The sequence below is a fragment of the Choristoneura fumiferana genome, chromosome 17, assembly GCF_025370935.1.
Source record: "Choristoneura fumiferana chromosome 17, NRCan_CFum_1, whole genome shotgun sequence".
In the NCBI taxonomy this organism is placed as follows: Eukaryota; Metazoa; Arthropoda; class Insecta; order Lepidoptera; family Tortricidae; genus Choristoneura; species Choristoneura fumiferana.
The window spans coordinates 20796032-20819857 of NC_133488.1; the positions used below are offsets into that span (position 1 = coordinate 20796032).

Sequence of the window (23826 nt, forward strand, 5' to 3'; positions counted from 1 at the left end):
CAATGGATGGTGAAACAGCCCCTAATTGAATTAAGAGCCAGTTTTACCACTCATTAATAAATTTTATGGGACGGATAAATGTGATGCCGCCTCTGTATATTCGTACAAAATAAACGGACGACAGCACATATATCCGTCACATAAAATACGTCCTAAGTGTATAAAACAATACTTTGTTTAATTGGGAGTAAAGGAAACAAAACACGTAAAAGTAAAATTAATATGTAATAGAAATGAATGAAATGATTTTAAATGTCCATTTGTACATTTTTACTTTTTTATTCACTTAATGGTCGAGATTTGATAATAATAAAATGTAAATAAATTAAATCAATCTAGAGTAAGCTAAACAAAACCAACAAAACTAAGACGCGTGTCATAAATATTTTATAGACCATTTGTATATATATTTTTTTATAAAAAAGAGGAATGAATAAATCGTACCAAATTGTCTGATAAATAGTTTTATTTTAATATTAATACTTACAATATACTTGAGCTTTTGTCGTCTTACTTCAAGTTTATCTAAATCAAACGGGCATAATATTTACAAATTTAAATCTTGCAACATTGGCATTGGTCCCAAATTAGTTCTAAATACAAGTCCATTATTTTGTGCACTGGCATTCATGAATTATTTGTGTAATCTGAATTCCTTGCTTCAGATTTTGACTACAGTGCAGATCATTTGTTTTTATTCAATTTGGGCGCCTGTGTCAGTATTCGTGATATTTATTTTTTTATCTGTGAAACGTGTTGCCAATCCATTTTTTTATTTACGCTGTACTTTTCTGCCGGGCTTGAGACTTATTTCTTCCAGGAAGTGACCATGTTAACCTAACATTTTTTTTTCCATTTTGGTATAACGGGTTTGTAACTTATAGGAATAAAACATACCCTTCCATGTACAATAAGTTACATAAAATTGTGGTGGTGTCTCCGCAGCTCTTTTTTTTTATTCAACTGGATGGCAAACGAGCAAGTGGGTCTCCTGATGATTAGAGATCACCACCGCCCATAGATACCTGCAACACCAGGGGGATTGCAGATGCGTTGCCAACCTAGAGGCCTATTATGGGATACCTCAAGTGCCAGTAATTTCACCGGCTGTCTTTCTCTCCACGCCGAAACACAACAGTGCAAGCACTGCTGTTTCACGGCAGGATTAGCGAGCAAGATGGTGGTAGCAATCCGGGCGGACCTAGCACAAGGTCCTACCACCTGCAAAAACTTTAAAATGTCTACAATACTCATAGAAACAGACTTAACGAAGTAGAATTAGTTGCGGCGCCAAAAAAAAAATAATTTACCTAATCACCGCTACTAGCTCTATTACCCCAATGTCCGAATTTCGAACTTCTCAACGCTAGCAATACTTAACAATACAGTCGCCATAAGATACTCCGGAACGGCTAAGGTGATCAAAAATATCGAAACGAACTCTAAAGCCTTGACAATAGAGTGCATGTTCCGATATTTTTGCCTACCTTGCCCGCTTCGAAATAGCTAATGGCGACTGTGACAGTGAGAGGGATAGTACGGTCAAGGACTTTAATTCATTGGCCACCATGGAACCATTTCACAGTAAACGTCATAGTGACATCGCATTAATTCACAATGAAAATCGTAATGACTTTTCCTTTGAAAAGGTTCCATGGTGTGGTGGCTCATTTACTCATGAATTAACCATACAATACGAATTTAGGAGTAGTCCTCCAGTTTAGGCTTCACCGTCCGCAAGTCTTTTCCAGTGATGTTCTATTAACTGTTCGCTGGCCGGCGAGTGGCTGGTGCCTAGCATATCCCGCAGCACTGCTGGCGGCAGGCGAAGTTCTTGCGCTTCACCTCGGGCTCCTCGGGCTCCAAGCCTTGCTTCAGCCGCGACATCTCTTTCACCAGCATCATGAAGGTCTGAGGGGAACAAGCACGAAATCGAGATAGGAAACTTTAGGCCACACAGGTCTTGCAGTAAATGTTTCTTATTTATTAAAAAAAGCACAAGCCAGTACACCCAAAGATGGATTAAGAGCTGTTAGAAGAAAATGTCCCAGTGGTCATCGATAAACGTTCTCTTTCAACTCACTATGACCAATTTATTCTCATCTCATCAAAGTAGTCTCTTATTGTTAATACATTTTATTAATTCATGCAATCAGATTAACGGGCTGCTTCACTATCCATTAATTAATTTTATTTGACGGATAAATGTGATGCCGTCTCCGTCTATTCGAACAAAACAAACAGAGACGGCATCACATTTATCCGTCAAATAAAAATAATGAATGGATGGTGAAACAAAGGGTAAATATGCTTACATTACTCCGAAGTCCGGCCCGTTATCAGTGGCGTAGCTTGGTGGACAAGGGCCCCGGTGCATAGAGAAATAATCGGGCCAACACCCCTCTTTCCACATAGCTTGAACTTTTATTGGCCTTCAAAAACATTAAAAAAAAACCGGGCAAGTGCGACTCGGACACATTTATAGGTATGTAAACGGGAATAGTGTCTTGAAGATATTTCTCGCTTTTTCCGAGTGATTTAATACATCCAGTGTATGCAGAGCCCTAATCTTAAGCAAAATGTACGCAGTGTGGGGTCAGATTATATTGGTCATTGATATTTACAGACAGACATAAAAAATCAAGATTTTCAGACTTTTCTAGTTGGTTGTGTTATAATAGCTACCTTCATACCAAATTTCAAGATTCTGAGTTCACGGGAAGTATCCTATAGGTATATTCCCTTGCGAGTTTCAAAAATTTGTGGCATAAACGGCTGTATCTTTTGATTGCGTTGACTTAGAAGTTTGATTTTTTCAGGGCTTCAAGGGGCCGCAGATTTGAGTATTCGATATTAATTTCAGCTTGATACTTTCACGCGTTCCTGCGAAAAACGGTCTTGACAGACGGACGGACGGACAACAAAGTGACCCTATAAGGGTTCCGTTTTTTCCTTTCGAGGTACAGAACCCTTAAAATGGCTAGAGCCTTTTTTTCTTTTTCTTTTTTGCTCCTCTCTTTTCAAAGCTTAGGTTAGAGGGCCCCTGAGGTCCGGGGCCCTGGTGCACTGCACCACCTGGCCATACGAGCTACGCCACTACGCCACTGCCCCTTATTGATGAACCGCCACAAATAAGCACAGATCACGACGACACAAACAAAGCACCAAATTCACACCAAATTTAATGAAGATGTTACCGCCACAGATATAGATTACACTAGATTACGCAAATGCATCTACTTCGCGTGTCCGAACCCCGACCAAACGTCGGGGTTGGCCCCATACAAAGACTGACCCCTAACTGACTAATCATGACTAGTGACTGACTCGAGCCCCACGGCGCGGGCGGGCGGCGCTTTTCAATCGATTTTGCGCGGACATCGGGGAATTCACATCGCTGATTCGCTCTTGAGACGTCATAGTAGATATAAAAAAGTGACACGGTTGGTTTTCATACAGATTGAGGTGTTTGCGTTATCTAGTGTAATCAATATCTGTGGTTACCGCAGATATAAAGTTTATATCTTGTAATCAGTAGGCAATTTTCCTGGCTGAATGCTTTAGATATACATTAGCACGTTACTAACGAACGTTTGGTGCCTAACTTACGCGACATTGTCTAAGATCTGAACTTGAAAAGATCTTCACCGGTCTGATAACAGAATGAAACCTACCTATTTTTTAAATAAATTTCATTCTATTATCAGACCGGTGAAGATTTTTTCAAGTTCGGATCTTCTACTAACATACGTTGAGGATAACTAGATTAAGGAGCTGTTTCACCACCCATTGATTCATTTTAACTGACGGATAAATGTAATGCCGTCTCCGTCTATTCGAACAAAGCAAACAGAGACGGCACGGGATGTTTCGTGTGTTCTATGTATACGTAAGCGGGACAGCACATCGAAATAAAATCGCGCACAAAATATTGCAAATCTGTATATTTCTGCCTGTCTTTTCATTGCATCGTGCGTGCGTCGGGTACAACGGACTTAGCCTAACTACACTAGCCTATAGGAAACAGAACGCGCCGCGCACGCCCGGACTCCCACTACCAACTAGACGGTCCCCCTTATTCGTAAACGTCTGTTCAAGACTAGAGAATAGGTGAATGGTAAAATAAGCAAGTTAAGTCATAATATGTAACGTTTGTCATAATTATTGTAAGTCATAATTTTTATTCCCGCTGAAACCATTCATTTTTCATAATTTTTAAATGGTCATCCTGTAGAACTCTATAGGTTAGGTTAGGTTTGTTTTATAACAATTCAGAAAAATAAATGGTTTCAGATAAAAAGAGTTAAGTATGTCAAACATTACATTATGACTAACAAATTTCGGCCAGTCGATATAGACCCACGGTATCTATGGACTAAAGAAAACTCGATCTAATAGTTAAGATTGGTTTTTGGAGTCTTTTTGTATTTTTTATTTCAACTCCAAATTTTGTTACTTTTACGGTAAACCCATATCGAAAATACAAACTGAAACATAGATGCACAGAAAAACCAGAAAAATAGACCAGCGCTGGGAATCAGTGCCACGTGCTATACCACTACACCACCACTGGACAGGGGTATCCGAATATCTCCTATGCACCACATATCTCAGCTTGTTAGTTGCTTGCTACAACATAGATGTCACTAGTGTCGCTGCTTAAGTGACTAAATAAGAAACAAACAAGCTGAGATATGTGGTGCATAGGAGATATTCGTGTCCAGTGGTGTTGTAGTGGTATAGCACGTGGCACGGAATGCCGAGGACCTGGGTTCGATTCCCAGCGCTGGTCTATTTTCTAGTTTTTCTGTGCATCTATGTTTCAGTTTGTATTTTCGATATTTGATCTAATAGTTGTCACAGTGCGTAATAATGTTATACTTAATGATTAATGATTGAATGAGGAATCGGCAGCGGCGAGCATCATCAGGGCTCGTCCGGCTCCAACTTGCGACGTCAGCGGGGCAGGGACGCTGTCACAAGCTCGCGCATGCGTACGAACTTTCCCGACCACGTGCCGTTTATGCCAGAAAGAAAACGACAAAGTTTTCTCCGTATTAAAACATTTATAGAGAAAAAAAATAGTTTATAGAGTCGAGTCTCTATATTAAAAGACAAGCCATATACCATTACTTAAGCTCAAGTGGCACTTAGATAAGAACTACATATATAAAATAAAATAAAAATTCCCCCCTCCGAACTCTTATATTATAAATGCTTCCTAGCATCGAGTGGACACATCTTAAACATACATAATGGCATTACATTATTTTTATCCCGTTGCAACTTAGCGCAGACTGATTTGTGGCAAAGTATTAAACGATAATTTAAGATCTAAGGCTTTACAAAACACGTAATAAAAGTGGTCTACTCTTTGCCACGTATCCAGTCTGGTCCTTGCTGTTGAATCAACAGTTCGTTGACAGATCCAAATACCGTCAAGCAGGCGAGCGCACATACAACTAGCAATATTCTAACATTCATTTCGTAATAAAATAACGTGACATTGTCATATAATATTCTTCCATTTGCTAAGGACTTCGACCATGGAGTGGCAATATTCAGATCTCATGTAACTTATGGAATAAATTCTCAAATGTAGAAAATCATTACCTGTTTGTTTCACAGTAATCTAATAGTAGATAATCATTATTATTATTATTAAGTGTTTTCGTTTTACCAAACCGTCAACGAGTATTTAATTGAGGCAACCACACCTTCAACTCAAATACTCCGGCTTCTCGGATCTCAATACAAAACTAATATTCAGTTCGAATTAATATATTTCAATATTGCCTTTCACTTAGCTGTACATCTAAGTAGAGTTACACCGTATTTGGCAGGGTTGCAAAAACATTCCTTAAAGTAGTGTGGCTTATACTCCGGGTTAGACGTGAGCACAAAGTTGCCAGATGCAAATGTGCAACTGGCAACACTGGGGCTTCGTCCGAGCCCGCGGTAGTCCAATGAAGCGGTAACCTATTGATTAAATAACCCACCATTCTGCGAGCATCGTTCACACATTCACAACAACTGGTATACGAATAATGCATCAATAGGGAATATTACTGAAATTATCTCCCGTCAGAGTGCAGCACTAGCACAAAACCGTAAACCGTGTGTATATTTCAGTGTCTCTGTATGTGTATCTATTTTATCAGCCAATAAACCATTCTTATTCTTATTCTTAAACAGTTTTTTTGAGAATACAAACTGAAATATACATGCATCTTATCAGCGCTGGGAATCGAACCCAGGTCCTCGGCATTCCGTGCCACGTGCTATGCGTGCTGGTCTTATTTTTCTGGTTTTTCTATGCATCTATATTTCAGTTTGTATTTTCGATATGGGTTTTACGGGATGACCGTAAAAGTAACAAAAAATTTGGAATTGAAATAAAAAATACAAAAAGATTCCAAAAAACCAATCTTAGTTTTTTTGAGTATCAAATGCCTAACCCAACTAGCAAATTAAACCGTATAAGTTTCACTCTTACAACTTTAAGTCGAAAAACACTCGTGTGAAAGAAGTTAAGTTATCAAAAAGCCGTTTAAAAGCATCTCTCTGGATTGTTTAGCATTGAATGCTTTTTTGCTGCATAAACTTGTCTAGTAAACGTGCTCTCGACAAACTCATATCGCATTTACTCGATAACTGTATAAAGATATCTCTCGATCGCCATCTTTCAACCGTATGTCTTATGACGGTTGTATAAATGTAACCAAATTGCTAATTTGTTGTCAAACTAACTTTTATAGCACCATATTTCGACATTCAATTATTACAGCACAAGTGCTGAGTAAAAGTGGTTTATTCAACAAAATAGCATTTCAGTTACTTTAATAGCACTTAATGTCATATAATAGTTGTCTGCAAGATTTTCTTTCGACTTGAATATTGAAGTTGAGAAAACGCTTTAAATTAATCTATTACAGCGCCAAGGGTGCTGTAAATATTATTTAACGGCTATCACACAGCGTATTAATGGGATAAACATTCTTTGAAATCTTTTACAGGACAGTAATCGCCATTTTCTTGCGATCACGTAAATAAAAACAGCTTTGCTTTATTTTAATTTAAAATGGATTATAACAAATGGAAAAAAATTAAAAGAAGCGGTGGTTTCCGACGGAAAGTTAATAAATTGTACACTCGTATGATTCATCATACAACTGCTACATCAGGTTCAGCTACGGGTGAAGTGCCATCAAATAATTTTAACGAGGGTTCAGTATTAGAAAATATTCACGATTCTACTGAACATGACATTTTTGAAGCATCTACTAGTTCTTGTACCGGAAATATACCCATTAATCAAGACTCCGATCCTACTATTGATAAAAGTGATAATGATAGTGAGAAATCAGAGTTTGAAAGCAAAGATGGTTCAGAGTCCGAAGATACTGAAAATTTGAATGACGAGTTTCGCTCCAATTTTAAAAAGTGGGTGCTCCATCATCCATCATTCAACATTTCCAAATTTACTACCAAAAGATCCACGTACTATTTTGAAAACAAATACATCCAAGTTTGATTTTAACAATCGATTAATTAAAAATAGATTTCTTGTGTAGAATGTCACATTCCTAATCTGAGCCGTCTGATGGCGTCCTTACGACGCCATGTTCGCCATGTTCATGTGTGTTGTGTGAAAACCAACAGTCTTCAGAGGAACACTACCTAAAATGGCCGAGAAGAACATGGTGTCGTAAGGACGCCATCAGACGGCTCAGATACAATACATGCCACTTCTAGCAATTTTAAGTTTTAAGTTTGACAAAAACGGTACAATAGTGACAGGTTGCTAGCCTGTCGCCTGTGGTATACCTTAACCTATATACTCAGCCGCCTCTTACGACATCCATGGAAGAAATGGAGAAGTGTAACTCTAACCCGACACCACACGGGTATTATTATTTGCCTATTATAGTTCTTTTTAAACTAAAAAATGGCCTTGTATTTTGTTTCGGCGGCTTCAGCGCCGCGTTCATTCGGAGTGTTCCCCCCACTTCCCCGTCACTGCCTTCTGCAGACGGGAATTCCCTCTCGACCCAGCGCAACTGAGTAGATGTTTCGTTTGCGTCAACATAATTTTAAAATACGTATAGGTACTTACAGCTATTGCTACTTACACTTTTATTGTTGGTAATCCTAGTTACAATAACAACATTCGTCGCTAAGATAGTGATAATAAACTGAATAATTTGAGCAATTCAGGCACCAGAAGTATGGGTTGCGCAATAATAATTTGATTTTCGTATCAGACAATACAAAGTGAAGTGGTCTTGAGACGATATGATCATCAATAACAGCGCGACATGTGTAACACTCTTGCATGATGAAAAAATGGGTCTCTTTCCAGGGCCATTACGATTCCTTAAGCTGCTTTAAATCACTCTTATTTAAGAATTTTTGTACACATCCAAGTAAACTACCATTTTACCTATAAAAAATAAAATGATAATGGTTTAGCATTCACCACTAAAGACCCCTAAACTGATACAAAATGCCGCTACTAAAGTCATAAAAAAGAATTCTCAATTCTATTTTTCCACTAAAAGCCGAGTGAATGTTTTAGGATGACGAGTGAGATGATATAATGGCGAATTAATTTTAACTTTTAAATTAATATGATTTCTCACTAATTTTCTACTGGAAAATCATGCGGCCCATGAAAATATTAACGAAAATTTAAGAAATGTACACGAAAAATTTTATTCCGCACATGAAAGTGAGACCTACGATCTAGTGTCAAGAGTTACCTAAAAAATCATTATGGGTAGTATAAAATATAACATCATGAGCAAAATACTACCTTTTACTTTTATTTTCTTTTGCTTCAATAAATTCACTTTGCACAACCGTCACGCTATCTCAATAATAAACAAAACGCTATATAAGTGCCGTTTGTTTGCGCTCTCACCACCAAAAAGTCGAGTGATTGCATCCGCGCTGCTATTTTACGATAAATAAGTCAAATGAAAGAGATAATACCGGCTTGTATAAGGCTTATGTGTGGAATGATGGCAAACTAATGGCTATCATAGAACTAGTAGCATTCGAGTTGCGATTACTCTATATTCTTTCAATTATTTAGCTATTCATACGATACTCTTACGATATTTACAGCACTTAAGGCTGAAAGAAGTGTGCCCAAATCGCGTCGAGAGAACGTGCACAGACCTTTCTTTCAACATTTTACAGATCTATCTTACCACCAATAGCTGAAATAGAAACGTAATGCTGCCTTTTTTACGATATGATTTGCTAGTTGGGAAATATCGTATTATTTCAAATATTTTTTTGGAAATATAGCTCTATCGTTACTAGCGATGTAAATATCATGTTATTTGTTACTAATAAATACATATATCATGATTTCTACAAAATATAAAGAGAACTGACGTTGTGGTGGGTTTGCGCTAGTGTCGCCCCCTGCGCACAGCTTTGCCTAATATGCCCTATTTGATCAAGGTTTTATGACAAATAAAATATCGCTAGATGGCGTTAGTATCATGGATCCATTTGACACTGGCTCGTTTAGTTTAAACCAATTTCAAACGTGACACAAATATCAAATGGACCTTACTCTTTATATGGATATTCGATCTGTCAAAAATCCCTCGTTCTATGCTAGACATTAGTTTTGTACAGACGAAACAATATACATACAGACGCATTACACAATACATTTAGCACTTATCATATAAATAAATACAAACATTTATAATATTACACTGTCCGTGTATGATCGGTTGCATTGACATTATTTACGCAAGGTATTTTGTTATTATTATTCAAGTTTATTGTCTGTATTATACTATATCTGAATTACAATTGGATTTCAACGAGTCGAGTCAATGACAATTGAAAACCGGCTATGAATTGGTATTATGATATTGTTTTCGTACAGATGAGCATTAGAATTCATATAGTACAGATTATAATTTAAACATTACATAATTTAAGTATTTCTAATCACGTGTACATCAAGAACGTATCAATATAAAGCCAGCACCAAAATGGGCGAATAACGAACTACAATAGCCTTGCTTACTTACACCTAGCGTCGCTCGACTTAGCAACTCGTTCAATAACACACGTTTTGGTGGTTTCAGACCACAATAATATCATTGTTGTATTACAGAAACCTTAAATAAACCAGAGACGGCGGGAAGAACCGGATGTTTATATAAAACTATGTGAATGCAAAAGTACAAAAGCGGTGCGTTCTCGCTTGTCGCAGCCGCAAAGTCTAGTTTAGACCTCAAGAATAATCGAGTTAATACATTGCAGGCATTAATTACGCTTCAAACTTTTTCATGCAGATCTAAACTGAGCTCAATTTGGAATCGGTTCACTGGCCAATGCCAAGTCCACGACGCGTGGCAGAGACAGTGAACAACAACGGGGAAGCTTACACAAAAAATGACACCAATACCTATGACAAAATATCTTGAGATTTCGAATTAAAAGGGCGACCAACTTATTGAGATCGCCCCAAAGACTGTGGCTATTGCTCCAGTCGTCGTAAGAGGCAGAAAATGAAAACTAAAAATTAGAATAAGTGAATTTTTATGAAGAAATGATTCTAGTGACAGTAGAATGTTTAGGTACGAAGTTGATCACCCCTGAAGTAGAGTTATAATTACAATCAGGTGATAGGTATTTTTTTATATTTTAATATCCCCCGTTGCTTTATAAGTTGCACTTTAAATATACAACCTGAGTCGAAACTAATACAAAACTCGGCGTAAATTAGGTCCCAGCCAAATCTGAACGTGGACGCATCAAGGCTCCAAACAGTCATCTGCGAGGCACGCGTCTCTAAATGTCACTAATAAGGTAAATCGAGCAGAGACCGTAGTGCCTAACGTTTCTGACGCTCGCGAACGCAATCAAATAACAGTTTTTATATGCGAAATCTGTCATTTGATTGCGATCGCTAGCGTCAGAAATACGGCCTCTGGTTTTAAAATTCCCTAACAAATTATCAAAATCTTGATGAATTACGATAGGTACTGCAAACAAAAAATCTAGTTCACTCTCTTACACAATTTCGTTCATTCATTCAATCAAATCGCATCTTAAAATAAAATGTATCTGTACCCTTGTGAAACGGACATAAAACGCCATCTATCAAAAAAAAAACGACTCGATTTATCATTAGTGACACGTAGCAACGTCCGCCCAGACCCTAACCGCGCATTTCCCGACTATGAACAAGTGAGGTGATGTGTCTACAGTATGGCGCACTTGATTCTCCTGCGCTTCTTCTTAACCTCGTCGCCGGCGGCGCGCGAGTCGTCCGACTTGCGCGACCGGATCTCGCGCATCAGGTCGAAGAACACCTACAACACGACACCCGTCACCAGAACGTTCAAGGCCACACACACAGGGATTTACAACTTATTACGTAACTTTAGAGTACTTGATTTAACAAAGTGCTGCTATCAAAACGACATCGGAGACAGACGTCTATTAACAAAATTTTATTTATCCCTCTCTCTCTAGGAGTGGGATAGTGTCTTTATCTTGCCTATGGGCTTTTTTTAATGACCAGCATCAACTGATTCTGACTCAATTTGAAAAAAGCTTCCTTGTACATTTTTTTTTGCAAGATCAGAATACTTAAATTTACATAATAAATAATCAATCCCTCGGCAATACCACACTGAACGACATAAATATGTTAACACGTCGCTGCCCACAAATCCCAAGCGACAAACAAACATATTCCCCACATAAAAAAACAATAAGTAAAACATAGAAAGAAAATCAAATAATAAACGCAATAGCAAGATAATATAAATATTGTATATCTTGTGTTTGTGTTGTGTAAAGTCTGACATCCATTAGAACAGCAGTGCAGCGGCGCAAAACGTATGCGACCCAAATAGGTACTTCCCTCTAATTGGTGAACACAATGGTATAACAGAGAAAAGCTTTTAGGCCGACTAAAATATAACGCTACAATTTATCTAATGAACGACAGGTTTACTACTTAAGATCGTACGCAAGGCTAAATTCACACGAGACGTAGTTGTTATCTCTGAATTAACTTACAGGATAGTATTAAAAAAAAAATGCATGACTTATACAGTCTAAATGTTTGAAAAAAACCTATAACATCATATACCAAATATAATGTAATATAACATCATATAATATACTACATTTATAGCAAATAAAATTTCATTTCATTAGTTTGAAGTCTAAAACCTCGGCAAGTTCAAAACGCGAACGAATAAAAAAAAATACGCAGACTTATAGTCTGTCAAAAAAGAGAAGAAATTAAAAAGTGGCAACACTGTAGTGCCATGCCTTTCAAACCCTGATAAACCAAAAAGGGAGGACACTACAGTGTTGCCACTTTTTAATTTCTTCTCTTTTTTGACAGACTATAAACACCTAAATTCAAGAGTTCGGTAATTTCACGAAAATATATCATGCAAATCTGACCAGCAGTGATCCTTTGTTAAACAGTGAGTTAAATCTAAATGATGGATTTCGAATCTCATATATATGCCGTCGTGAATCAGAAATGATGATATCCGCAGTAGAAGTAGTAGAACTAAGGTTACCGACATAGCCCGAAGAATTGCGAAACTGAAGTGGTAGCTCGCAGGACTGATGGCCGATGGGGTCAGAAGGTTCTCGAATGGCGTCCGCGGACCGGGAGACGAGCTGTCGGTAGGCCTCCAACAAGATGGAGCGATGACTTGGTTAAGATCGCGGGATCGCGTTGGATGCGAAAAGCACAAGACCGGTCTGAGTGGAGAGCCTTGGGGGAGGCCTATGTCACAAAATACAGATAGTTCAGAAGTCATTCTCCTCTATGTACTTCACTTTTCATACCTACGCTCGGCGGTCGCTCTAAGGTTGTTAACTATGGTTTATGGACCAAAAAACTATCGTGGTAGTGGCACTCTTATCTAGTTGTTTGATTTATTGTTGAGAATGAAACGGGAAGAATGGAAAAATAAATTAATAACCAAAATATTTTAAGTTTAATGTCATTGTTATATTATAAATGTCACAGAAAATATCTTGCGACGATTTCGTTATTGGCGAAATTCACGATTATTTAATTTAAACAACCGTCCACTAAACAGTTACTTATAATAACTTTTTTTTGTTGCTCCATTATTGCACAAAAAAATTCACAGACGCGTGTCTCAAGCGGATGGCACTCGCGCTCGCACTGGTCCCAACCGGCCCGAGATATCGTGTCCGTGAGCAGTGTCTATGTGTGCGTGGCTCGAGCGCACTTGTATGGAGATTGACTTCTGAACTATCTGTGTTTAGTGCTTATGACCAGCAGTGGACGTCTTTCGGCTGACATGATGATGATGATGATATATGCCGTGTTTTCAGTTAACAAGTTTCATTTCAAACCTATTTCCTTTTACGTGATAAAAACATTGATGTAGGTAATCGACTAAATCCCATTAGGGTATCCTGTCGCATTCTGATTGTCACATTATCAGATAATACAAGCCAATACAGATATCTAGGCGATAGGATAATATAGTTCAATAAACTCATTATAACAAATATGTCCAACTTCTGAATAAATTAGCAATTAAATAGGCTCTGGTGTTTTATTTATGAATCAATATATATATCAGCAAGGCGTCTGACACATTCATTATTTATTTACTCAAATAAAAAAACAAAAGAAGTACAGAAATACTTATAACTATAAACCTCTGCCAAACTGCGTAGCAGTTTGTTGGCAGTAAGTGTAGAACTCTCATTCACTATTTTGAATACTTTAACACTATGCCGGCTGCGCAGGCGCATTAGTTATTCCGCAGCAGAAAATCGTTTCACAAACGTACTTGTTTTACATAAGCGTGTTTGTTTATATTACTATCTATTCGAAACTCAAAAGACAACCGTAGGTTTCCTGAAATTAGTATTGAAAAGTACCTTCCTATTTAGTTTTTCCTCTTAATTTATAAAAAAAAATATAACGTGTTTCTACTGGAAATATGTTTACCCACGACGGAACGGAGAAGGTATATGCGTTTAAGGTGAGAGATTGGTACAAATTAAGTTACAGCATGCAACAATCAAATAGATAACAGCGAGATATCGTAATTTATATTGTCATGCTTAGGAAAGCAACAGACATTCTTTCCTTTTCTCTAAAGCGAAAAGAAAACAAGTTGTATTTTAGGGAGTACATACAGAACATTCATCATTTCATATTCCAGTTTCAATAACGCAGTTTTATCTTGGATATTGTCAATTTCTGAAGGTGAAAACTAAATAAAAACTGCGCATACGGAATTAAGTTTCCTTCTATTTACTAGCGACCCGCCCCGGCTTCGCACGGGTACCTGTGTCGCTGATATATGTTTCATAATATACTCGTATAAATCTTTTTTTTTATTTGACTGGATGGCAAACGAGTTTGATGGTAAGAGATCACCACCGCCCATAAACATCTGCAACACCAGGGGTATTGCAGATGCGTTGCCAACGCATAGGCCTAAGATGGAATGCCTCAAGAGCCAGAGGATTTAATGTAGATAAAGTGATTCAACGTAAATTAGGCCTTAAAACAGGGTTTCTTAAAGTGGGGTCCGCAGTAAGTCAGTCTGTAAACATATCTATTAGGAAATTGTGTAGTAAACTTGACGAGACGTATTGTCGTTGTATTGTTGTTTTATTAATACAAATAAGGCTTTTTTTTCATTTCCAACAATACGTTATTTCTTGATAGGGGTCCGTGGAATTGTTTGAATTGTGAAAGTGGTCCGTGCCTGCAAAAAGTTTAAGGAACCCTGCCTTAAAACGTAACAGTTGCATAAACTACTATTTCATCCATCACACTTGCTCGTAAGCAGCGGTAACAGGCAGACTAACTTCGTTGCTACCAGCTGTGGTAGATTTTTTGACATTCAAAGTGCTTTAAGATTGGTTTTTTGGAATCTTTTTGTATTTTTTATTTCAATTCCAAATTTTTACTTTTACGGTCATCCCGTAAAACCGAAATTGAAAATACAAACTGAAATATAGATGCACAGAAAAAACAGAAAAATAAGACCATCACTGGGAATCGAACCCAGGTCCTCGGTAATCCGTACCGCGTGCTATACCGCTACACCACTGATGGTCTTCAGTTTGTATTTTCAATTCAAAGTGCTTGTTATAGCCCAAAGTGAATTGAATATTTTAAATCTATTTTTATTCTGACTATAGTATAGAGCAGGCCAATTTCTTTGTGTGTCGAAAATCATTTGCTACCCTGTAGCAGCAGGTATTAGATAGATACAACTAACAAAAGTAGGTCGCATTAGGTACACTATTAAAGTCCGTAAACGAGTCCACGGGGGATCATTAGGAGAGATAGCGTTAACACTTAACCGATTGGCTATAAAGTCACACCCGGGTGCGGTCCGGCTCAGACATTACTTTAAGTTTCATTGTGGTTAGATAAGGCTCAGTCTCCACCAGAGATGTGCGAGGATGTTGCGAGAAATGTTACACGAACCAATAGATACGCTTCACTAACTTATCCTTGCACAGCACAGCTCTAGTGGAAACAGATGAGCGTAGCGAGGCGAGGTAAATGAAGCGTTTCTATTGGTTTATTAAAAAAAAACAAAGCCGTGGTGGCCTAGTGGTTTGACCTATCGCCTCTCAAGCAGAGGGTCGTGGGTTCAAACCCCGGCCCGCACCTCTGAGTTTTTCGAAATTCATGTGCGGAGTTACATTTGAAATTCACCACGATCTTTGCGGTGAAGGAAAACATCGTGAGGAAACCTGCACAAACCTGCGAAGCAATTCAACGGTGCGTGTGTAGTTCCCAATCCGCACTGGGCCCGCGTGGGAACTATGGCCCAAGCCCTCTTGTTCTGAGAGGAGGCCTGTGCCCAGCAGTGGGACGTATAGGCTGGGATGATGATGATGATGATTACAAAAAAACATTCTCGCACATCTCTGGTGGTAACGGAGCCGAAATCTAGGGTTAGCTTTGCGTACGATCTATTAGTAAAGTGACAGTGTTGAGGTGTGTTCGCTGTGTATTAAGAAGACTACAGACACAGCTGCATACTTTTGGAACTACGATTGTTACGAACCGTGGTAAAACTGATTGATTGAGCCGCCTATTGCTTACCTTTTTTTTTTTTTTTTATTCGATTGGATGGCAAACGAGCAAGTGGGTCTGCTGATGGTAAGAGATCACCACCGCCCATAGACACCTTACCTTACCTTACCTTAGAAAATCTCTATGTATATACTTGTGTTTTCTGTACTGCTTACTGTGTTGGTGTGCAATAAAGATTTACAGCCTTATTCATAAAAAATCCTTAATTGAGGTTTGATCGGTCTGTTACTTAGCAGACTGATTAAGCTTGTTAGACGGTTGTCAAGAAGTATGATTCATAAACGCTTGCTAGCAGTCTGCTAGTTGTTGAGCTGCTGATAGACGGATTAGACGCGTTATGTTGGCAATCTTGACAAATCAAAGACAAAAAATGGCCTCATCGATAATTAAAAAAAAATCCGCATGTTTATGTTTAAGTGCAAAAAGCCGTAATTATGTTAATCATCCTAATTTTATTTTTCTCATATTTATTGTTAGTAAAGTAGCAGTAATTTTAGAGGATTTTTAAATACAAATTCCTGAAAATAAATTTTCCTGGTTTTTTTTTTAATCTTTGCGTAACTTCACCCTTCACTAAAAATATCTTCGGTATGGTTTTTGCTCTTGTCAAAGTCAGCTGTTCAAACTTGTGGCGGCCATTTTGTGACTTAGCAGGGAGATAAAGGAGGGTCTACGGTCCTCTAACTTTAGCAGAGCCTTGATCGACTGATTAGCGCTAACAGACGTTTATGAATCGCGTTTTTTAGCATGGCTTCAAGGAGCCTTCAAGGAGGCTCTAAATTTTTATGAATAAGGCTGTTATTGTATTGTATTGTATTGTGACCCCTGTCTTGTTTTGGGTACGGTAACACTCTGTAGGTGTGGTGTAGGCGGCGGCGGCGGCGGCGGTGTTACCTTGTCGACGTTGTCGCGCGTCTTGGCGGAGGTCTCCACGTAGGGCACCTGCCAGGCGGCGGCGCGCTCGCGGCACGCGTCCAGCGGCACGCGCCGCTTCTCCGCCAGGTCAGACTTGTTCCCCACCAGCAGGAACGGGATGTTCTCCGCGTTCTTCACGCGGAGGATCTGCTCCCTGCAATGCGGGAACACGCTTTTACGTTGACGGTATATCATAAGCTGCCTTAAGAGCCTGTACGATAGCTGACGCGGTTTGCAAGAAGCGGGTGGACACCTGTTAAAAATAGTGTAGCCTGTTCCCACTTGTCGGGTCTCGGATGGTCATTCATTTCTTTAGAAAATCTGTGTCGGTCAAGTGTGAAGCGGCATATAAAATGTTCTGCCGTCACCCAACGTAGGCAGACTTTTCTTTTTAAACAATATAGTTTTTGCGGGCGCCGGGCGGGATTGGCATTACGTATTTGGAACCCGCATCTCTTAGCTATACGCGCCAAGTGTGCTACCAATAGCTCAACGAGGCGCACCTGAAGAACACTTCTTTAAAAAAAAACAGTCAAATTCGAGTCGCACTCGCGCACCGAGGGCAATATAGCACACGCACGTTACGAAAATAAAAGCATTATTAGATGTAGACACATGTGAGAGAGAGAGAGAAACATTTATTTGCACATATTCGATACACGTAAAAATACATTAGATGGAAAGAATAAAAAAAAACATCGATAAGTATAAAATGGACCCCACTCAGCATAATGTTACGGCAAGCCGCAACGCTGTTTTTCAGTGGGACCCATTTAAAAACTAAAACATATAAAGAACATACAACACACTATGACAACACGAACGCCAGCGGAAAGACGTTCGCAAAGAAACATTCAATCTGGAAGCATATATGACAACTATCAATCAGCATACAGAATAGTTCTATTAATGGGTGAACACTGTCAAGTATGACGTATACTTTACTAACCATAGCCACAAATAAAGGCAGCACGATATCGCAGCCCGCAAAGCGTCAGCGCTTTCCTCCTTGCGGTGAACCGCAAATTGGAAACTGTATCGAGCGGTTTATACCTCAAGCAAGTATTTAGATTAGTTGTCTGTCTGTCCGCTAAGCTGAGAGACCGTTAGTAGTAAAAGTACAAAGTAGCAAAATTAGGGTACCTCCCATAGAAATTTTCATTAAAATCGAGCTGGGGGGAAAAATTTAAAAAACTGCTATACCGCTACACCACCACTGGACAGTAGTACAGACACGAATTTCTCCTATGCACCACATATCTCAGCTTGTTTGTTTCTTATTTAGTCACTTAAGCAGCGACACTAGCGACACCTATGCTTTAGCCCTCATCGAGAAAGAAATTTGGAGTTGAAATAAAAAATACAAAAAGACTATCCAAAAACCAATCTTATTGTTTTGTTTAAAAAAAATCTTTCTACCAAGTTTCTTGCGGCGCATTCTTGGATAGACCTCCAGTTGCTTCGGTTGGCAGCGGCCTGCATCCACCGTGAACCCGCGGCTTTAACCAGGTCATCCGTCCCTCTCGTTGGTGGTGCTTGATGGCCAGGATAGGAAGGTAACATTTCTGACCTGAACTCTTGAGTGGCGTCGAAGCTCTCTGGCTCCGTGATGGAGAAGACGCAGAGGAAGCCCTCCCCCGAGCGGAAGTAGTTGTCGCGGATGGCCGCGTAGTCCTCCTGGCCTGCCGTGTCCAGGATGTCGATCTGAACCTCCTCACCATCCAATACAACCTGCGAACAAACACATAAATTAATTTTTAGGGTTCCGGAGCCAAAATGGCAAAAACGGAACCCTTATAGTTTCGTCAAGTCCGTCTGTCTATCTGTCTCTCTGTCTGTCCGTCCGTATGTCACACGCATTTTACTCGAAAACTACAAGATGTATATCAATGAAATTGGGAGTACAGATGTCTTGTCAAAGCCGCTATTTAGTTTTGTAGTTAAATTACAAAAATAAATATTTCTAGGGGGGGGCACTACATACACGTAACAGAAATTGTAAAAAAAATTTTTAACTCGCATCAACGTGTGGCACATAGTTCGACAGCTCTTTTGAAAAGATAGTAAGGTTTCTCAAAAACTTTTTTGATTAAGTGAAGATTTCCGGAAATAATCGCTCCCAAAACAGCAAAAATCCCCCTTTATCTTGTAAACAGTTTGTCTAAAAAATATGGAAAGGTAACGCTTAATAAATACTTTCAACGAAAATTGGTTTCAACATGATCGGATATACCGTTTTTGAGTTATTGCCGATATACTGCGCTTCTCAACAAAAGGACGCAAGTGCCGTGAAGATACGCTCTTTTTCTTAGATTTTAAAACTGTAGTAAGTGTTTTAATTGTGTTAAAACGCACATAATATTACTTGATTTTTTTCGTAATGGCTACGGAACCCTATCTTGGGCGTGTCCGACACGCTCTTGGCCGGTTTTTTCTTAATACATGGTATGATGACATGACAACATATAAATTCGTTGGTTTTGTTTTGTTGTTGATTAGGTTGAAATTAAGGGGCGCACACCGCGTTTTTTAAACGCGCCATCGACGCGTTTGTAGCAATACAAACACGATACGCACGCGAGTTGTACGGCTGCCAAATGCAAAAAAAAAGCGCTGTCAACGCGCGTGTCTAAAACAAAGTGCAAAGTAGTGTTGTGAAAAATGCTCATAGCGAGGCTTAAAGACTTGACTCTCGAGGCTTAACGACTCAAAAGCCGCAAAGACGGTTTCTTGCATCCATATGCATAAAATAAGCCGATTCAATTCTCAAATATAGTCGAGTCTTTGAGACTCTGGAGTCTTAAGAGTTCGAGTCTTTAAGCCTCGAAATGAGCGTTATCCACAACTCTATTGCAAAGGCTCTGACTAATGTCAGAACGTTTACAAATTTAATACTATTTTAGCTATCAACGAATACATTGACCTTGTAGTTTTTAGAGGATAAATGTAAATTGCATATTACAGTTAATAGACCAATAATCCAGATCAGTTCACAAGTTTATTGCGTACAGATAACCTTGACATACGAACGGTACAAGCTTGGTTTGTCGGATTCACGCGCCGCAGCGTCAGATTACTTTTAGTTGCCCATTTGAGGCCAAGGCGCGGTTGACAATCCACTCAGGTATTAGTCTCTGGCCAAGAGAACAATGGATCGTATTGCTTTGGCTTGCCATCTTAGCGCTTCTGCGTCTATGTTTGTACTAGAATCAGTTTCCAATAAATAAAGACACGGAATATCTGCTGATTGGATGAATGTTACATGCAAACATTACATACATACGAGTACATATCTACGCCGACTTGTGATGAAACTTGCGCTGTGGATGTGACCTAAAGTATATTTTTTGCTAGTAAATTTATTTTATCTTACATACGTGAGCATTGTTATTGTAAGCCGTGAAAGCCTGGTGGTTAAGCAATGGCCTCTCAGGCAGAGGATCGTGGTTCAAATCCGGACTCGCTCCAGAGTTTTTTGAAATTCATGTGCGAAATTACATATTTAGAAATTTGCCACTAGCCTTACGGTGCAGGAAAAGATCGTGAGGAAATCTGCACAAACCTGTGAAATAATATACATGGTGTTTGAGAAGTTCCCAATCCGCACGGGTCTGCGTAGCAACTGCGGCCCAATCCCTCTCAGTGTGAGAGGAGGCCTGTGCCCTAAAGTGGGTCGCATATACGCTGAGATTTGAGATTGATTGGTGAGCATTGTTGTGGTTTATTATTGAAATCACGTAAGCCTCTTTTTTTTTAATTCTTAAATATCAGCAAAAAAAATAGCTGGTTATTTTTTTACTTTGTCGTTTTATTTACAGCCACGTACTTAGCGCCATACAAGATTGACAAATGTGTTAATGTGACAAAGTAAAAAAGTAACCAGCTACTTTTGATGTTGACCGTACTAAGTACTCTACTCATAGCACAGGCTCCGGTTCCATTGATATTAATTAGGCACTAAACGGTGCATGTTTTGTCTATAACAGCGTTACTATTTCATAAACGCAACATCAGTGTCTCAATGACTTGAAAGAATCAGATTAGACGGCGTCGGGCCCGGGTTGCGCAACTAGTCGCACGACTGTCGTTCAGCTTGTGACAGATGTCAGCCGACAGTGACACATAAAAACGCTTGAACGTGACCGACATTTGCTGCCAAGCGCTTAACGTAATAGATACTAAAAGTTGTAATGCAAACATAGTTATTTGTTACACAAGGGAGCAAAATGGTGTATTTACAGCGAGGGCGTACATTGAATCCAGAACGTAGCAAAGGATTCTACAATAGAATCCTGAGCGTAGCGAGGGATTCTAAAGTAGAATCCTAAGCGTAATGAGGGATTCAAGTGTTAGCGCCCAAGATGAAAATAATTTTGCTCCCGAGTGGCTCATACAACTTTTCACACCGAGCATTAATAAACTTGAAAAAAATAATTCTTAATATTATTAAAGAACAACCAGCATAGAAAATGGCGTGGCTTTACAATTATCAACTTCAAACAATGGCATTTGCAATAAAACACTTAGAAAAGCCTTGAAGAGAAAAGTTGCACTTTGCTCCCTCTCGTCAGGGAGGAAAAGTTACTTTTCTGAAGGAGAGGTGTGAAAAATTAATTTCGTACGAGCCGTCAGAAGCATCATATTGTTTGGCACTGGATTACGAATCGCGCCCAAACTCGCCCCTCTCTTCTCTTACGATACATCAGTATTAACAAAGCATCACATTTGTTACCACGGTTACCAAGGAAGACTCACACTCATTCAGTCAGCGCCCGGATATTTGTTAGTTTTTAGGGTCCCGTACCTCGAAAGGAAAAAACGGAACCCGTATAGTATCACTTTGTTGTCCGTCCGTCCGTCCGTCTGTCAAGACCCTTTTTCAGGAACGCGTGGAGGTATCAAGCTGAAATTTATATCAAATACTCAGGTCTACTGTCCTTGGAGCTGTGAAAAAATCAAACTTCTAAGCCAACGCAATTAAAAGATACAGCCGTTTATGCCGCAAATTTCCGCAAATTTTCAAAACTCGCAAGGGAATCAAAATCTACAGGGTACTTCCCGTGAACTCAGAATCTTGAAATTTGGTACGAAGCAACGTCTTATAGCACAGATAAAGGAAAAATTGCGAAAACCGTACATTTTTAGTTACATCATAAAAATAATTCCTCGGTGCGCGAGTCCGACTCGCACTTGGCCGATTTTTGTTTTATTTTGAGCTTTTTAAGTTTATCTTTGTATCGATCGACCGTTTCGGTAACCTGTTCTGACTATACCACACGGTACCTTGCCACGGTGCATAATTCTGCGGATTATAAGACGACCACGAACAGCCAAGCACTTCAACCTATACAGCACCAAAATGTACAGCAACGGACGTGTTCACCACCACAGACTATACTCTTCCTATGATATAGTCCCTAACCGTCCTGTTTATGAAGATATGAAGAACAAGATGGAGTGTCGGTGCGGGTTGATCGTCATCCGTACGCAACATCGACAGTGGGCGGACGACGGATGCAATTTACGTCAAAATCATGTCGAACGATATACGTAATATGGATATGACTACAATGAGGGCTATCGTTTTTTGTCTCACTAGATGGCGCACTGTTGCGTGAGGTTTTTAAGTATGGCTTTCAAAGTCTGTTATTACGGGCGTGAAAACAAAGTTTAGATTAAAATCATATTTAATACACCTTAAAACCGTACCATAAAAATAACGAGCATGACACAGTGTTGCATAGTCCCCGTTTTGTTCGGTAAAAAGGGAGGACAAAGGTTTACGAAAGACAAAACTGTCTCAAAACACAGACATTCATTGCCCCGGAACGCATATTTGCCATAATTAATTTCAGATATTGCAAAATATTCACAAAATTATTCTAATTTTAAATAAACCCGCGTAGCTCACCCAAAAACTATGAGATTTGACATTTCGGAGACCTCACGCTACACTAGCGCCTCTAGTGGCGAATTCATACGCGATAGCCCTCATTGGTTTAAAAAAGAGAACAATAGTTGAAAAATAGTTGGATAATTTTATTGTTGTACTTAGTAAATAATAGTATTTTTTTCTATATTACATATTTTCAGTGTATTCCTTTTATAGTTCACTATCCACTTATGTAGGGGAAAATTACCTCTTTACATATACAGATGTAAGTGGTACTGGTTGTGATACTTCACCATTATTAGGAAGATCCTTTCTACACATTTTTACATAAAAATATTAATCGAAGTTTATTAAAAGTCTTATCCATCTTATGCTTTCGTCACCAATTGCATCCACCGTGCGCCCTATAAACATCATACACGGTGGGAGGCCATCTTAACCCTCCTAAGACACTTCGTAACATTACAGATCGTACTCCTCACCTTTTTCCTGTAACTGTCGGCTTTCGTGGGCTCGTAGTCTTCGACAAACTCGTCGTACATGAACTGCAGCGTGAGCGCGGACTTGCCCACGCCGCCGGAGCCCACCATGATCACCTTGTGCAGCGTCGGCGTCGGCGCCGGCTTCTTCGACATCTTGGCGGGGGGCGCGCGCCGGGAACGTGGCACCTGGACATAAACCGTTAGAACCATATAAAGACAATCTAGGGCTCTTCAAGGCTAGACTGAATAGGCTGTTACTGAACCAGTGAGATACACCTTTGGCCTCATCTGCACTGAACATCAGGTGAGATAGGGGTCCGTCACAGTTTTATGTAAAAAAAGACGACGAAGAACGTCCAGAAACCGACCAGTCGGACGGGCTAAGATACCGGTGGACGGACCAGTGACCGTAT

The 23826-nt window shown here is 39.3% G+C and overlaps 1 protein-coding gene across 3 annotated transcripts in view; it reads right to left on the reverse strand.

The window, feature by feature from the left end:
* Window positions 1-448: 448 nt before the first annotated feature.
* Window positions 449-23826, reverse strand: part of Rala (Ras-like protein A) — a 29520-nt gene continuing 6142 nt past the window's right edge. For 2 of the 3 annotated variants that reach the window (XM_074100838.1, XM_074100840.1), the window contains exons 2-5: window positions 23414-23599; window positions 18609-18769; window positions 17018-17192; window positions 449-1911 (exon numbers count right to left, since the gene is read on the reverse strand). In XM_074100838.1, coding sequence (XP_073956939.1) covers window positions 1795-1911; window positions 17018-17192; window positions 18609-18769; window positions 23414-23599 — 639 coding nt within the window. In that variant the 3' untranslated portion in view covers window positions 449-1794. Of the gene's footprint in view, window positions 1912-8431; window positions 11352-17017; window positions 17193-18608; window positions 18770-23413; window positions 23600-23826 lie in introns of those variants that run through there. The other variant, XM_074100839.1, reaches the window with a different exon arrangement.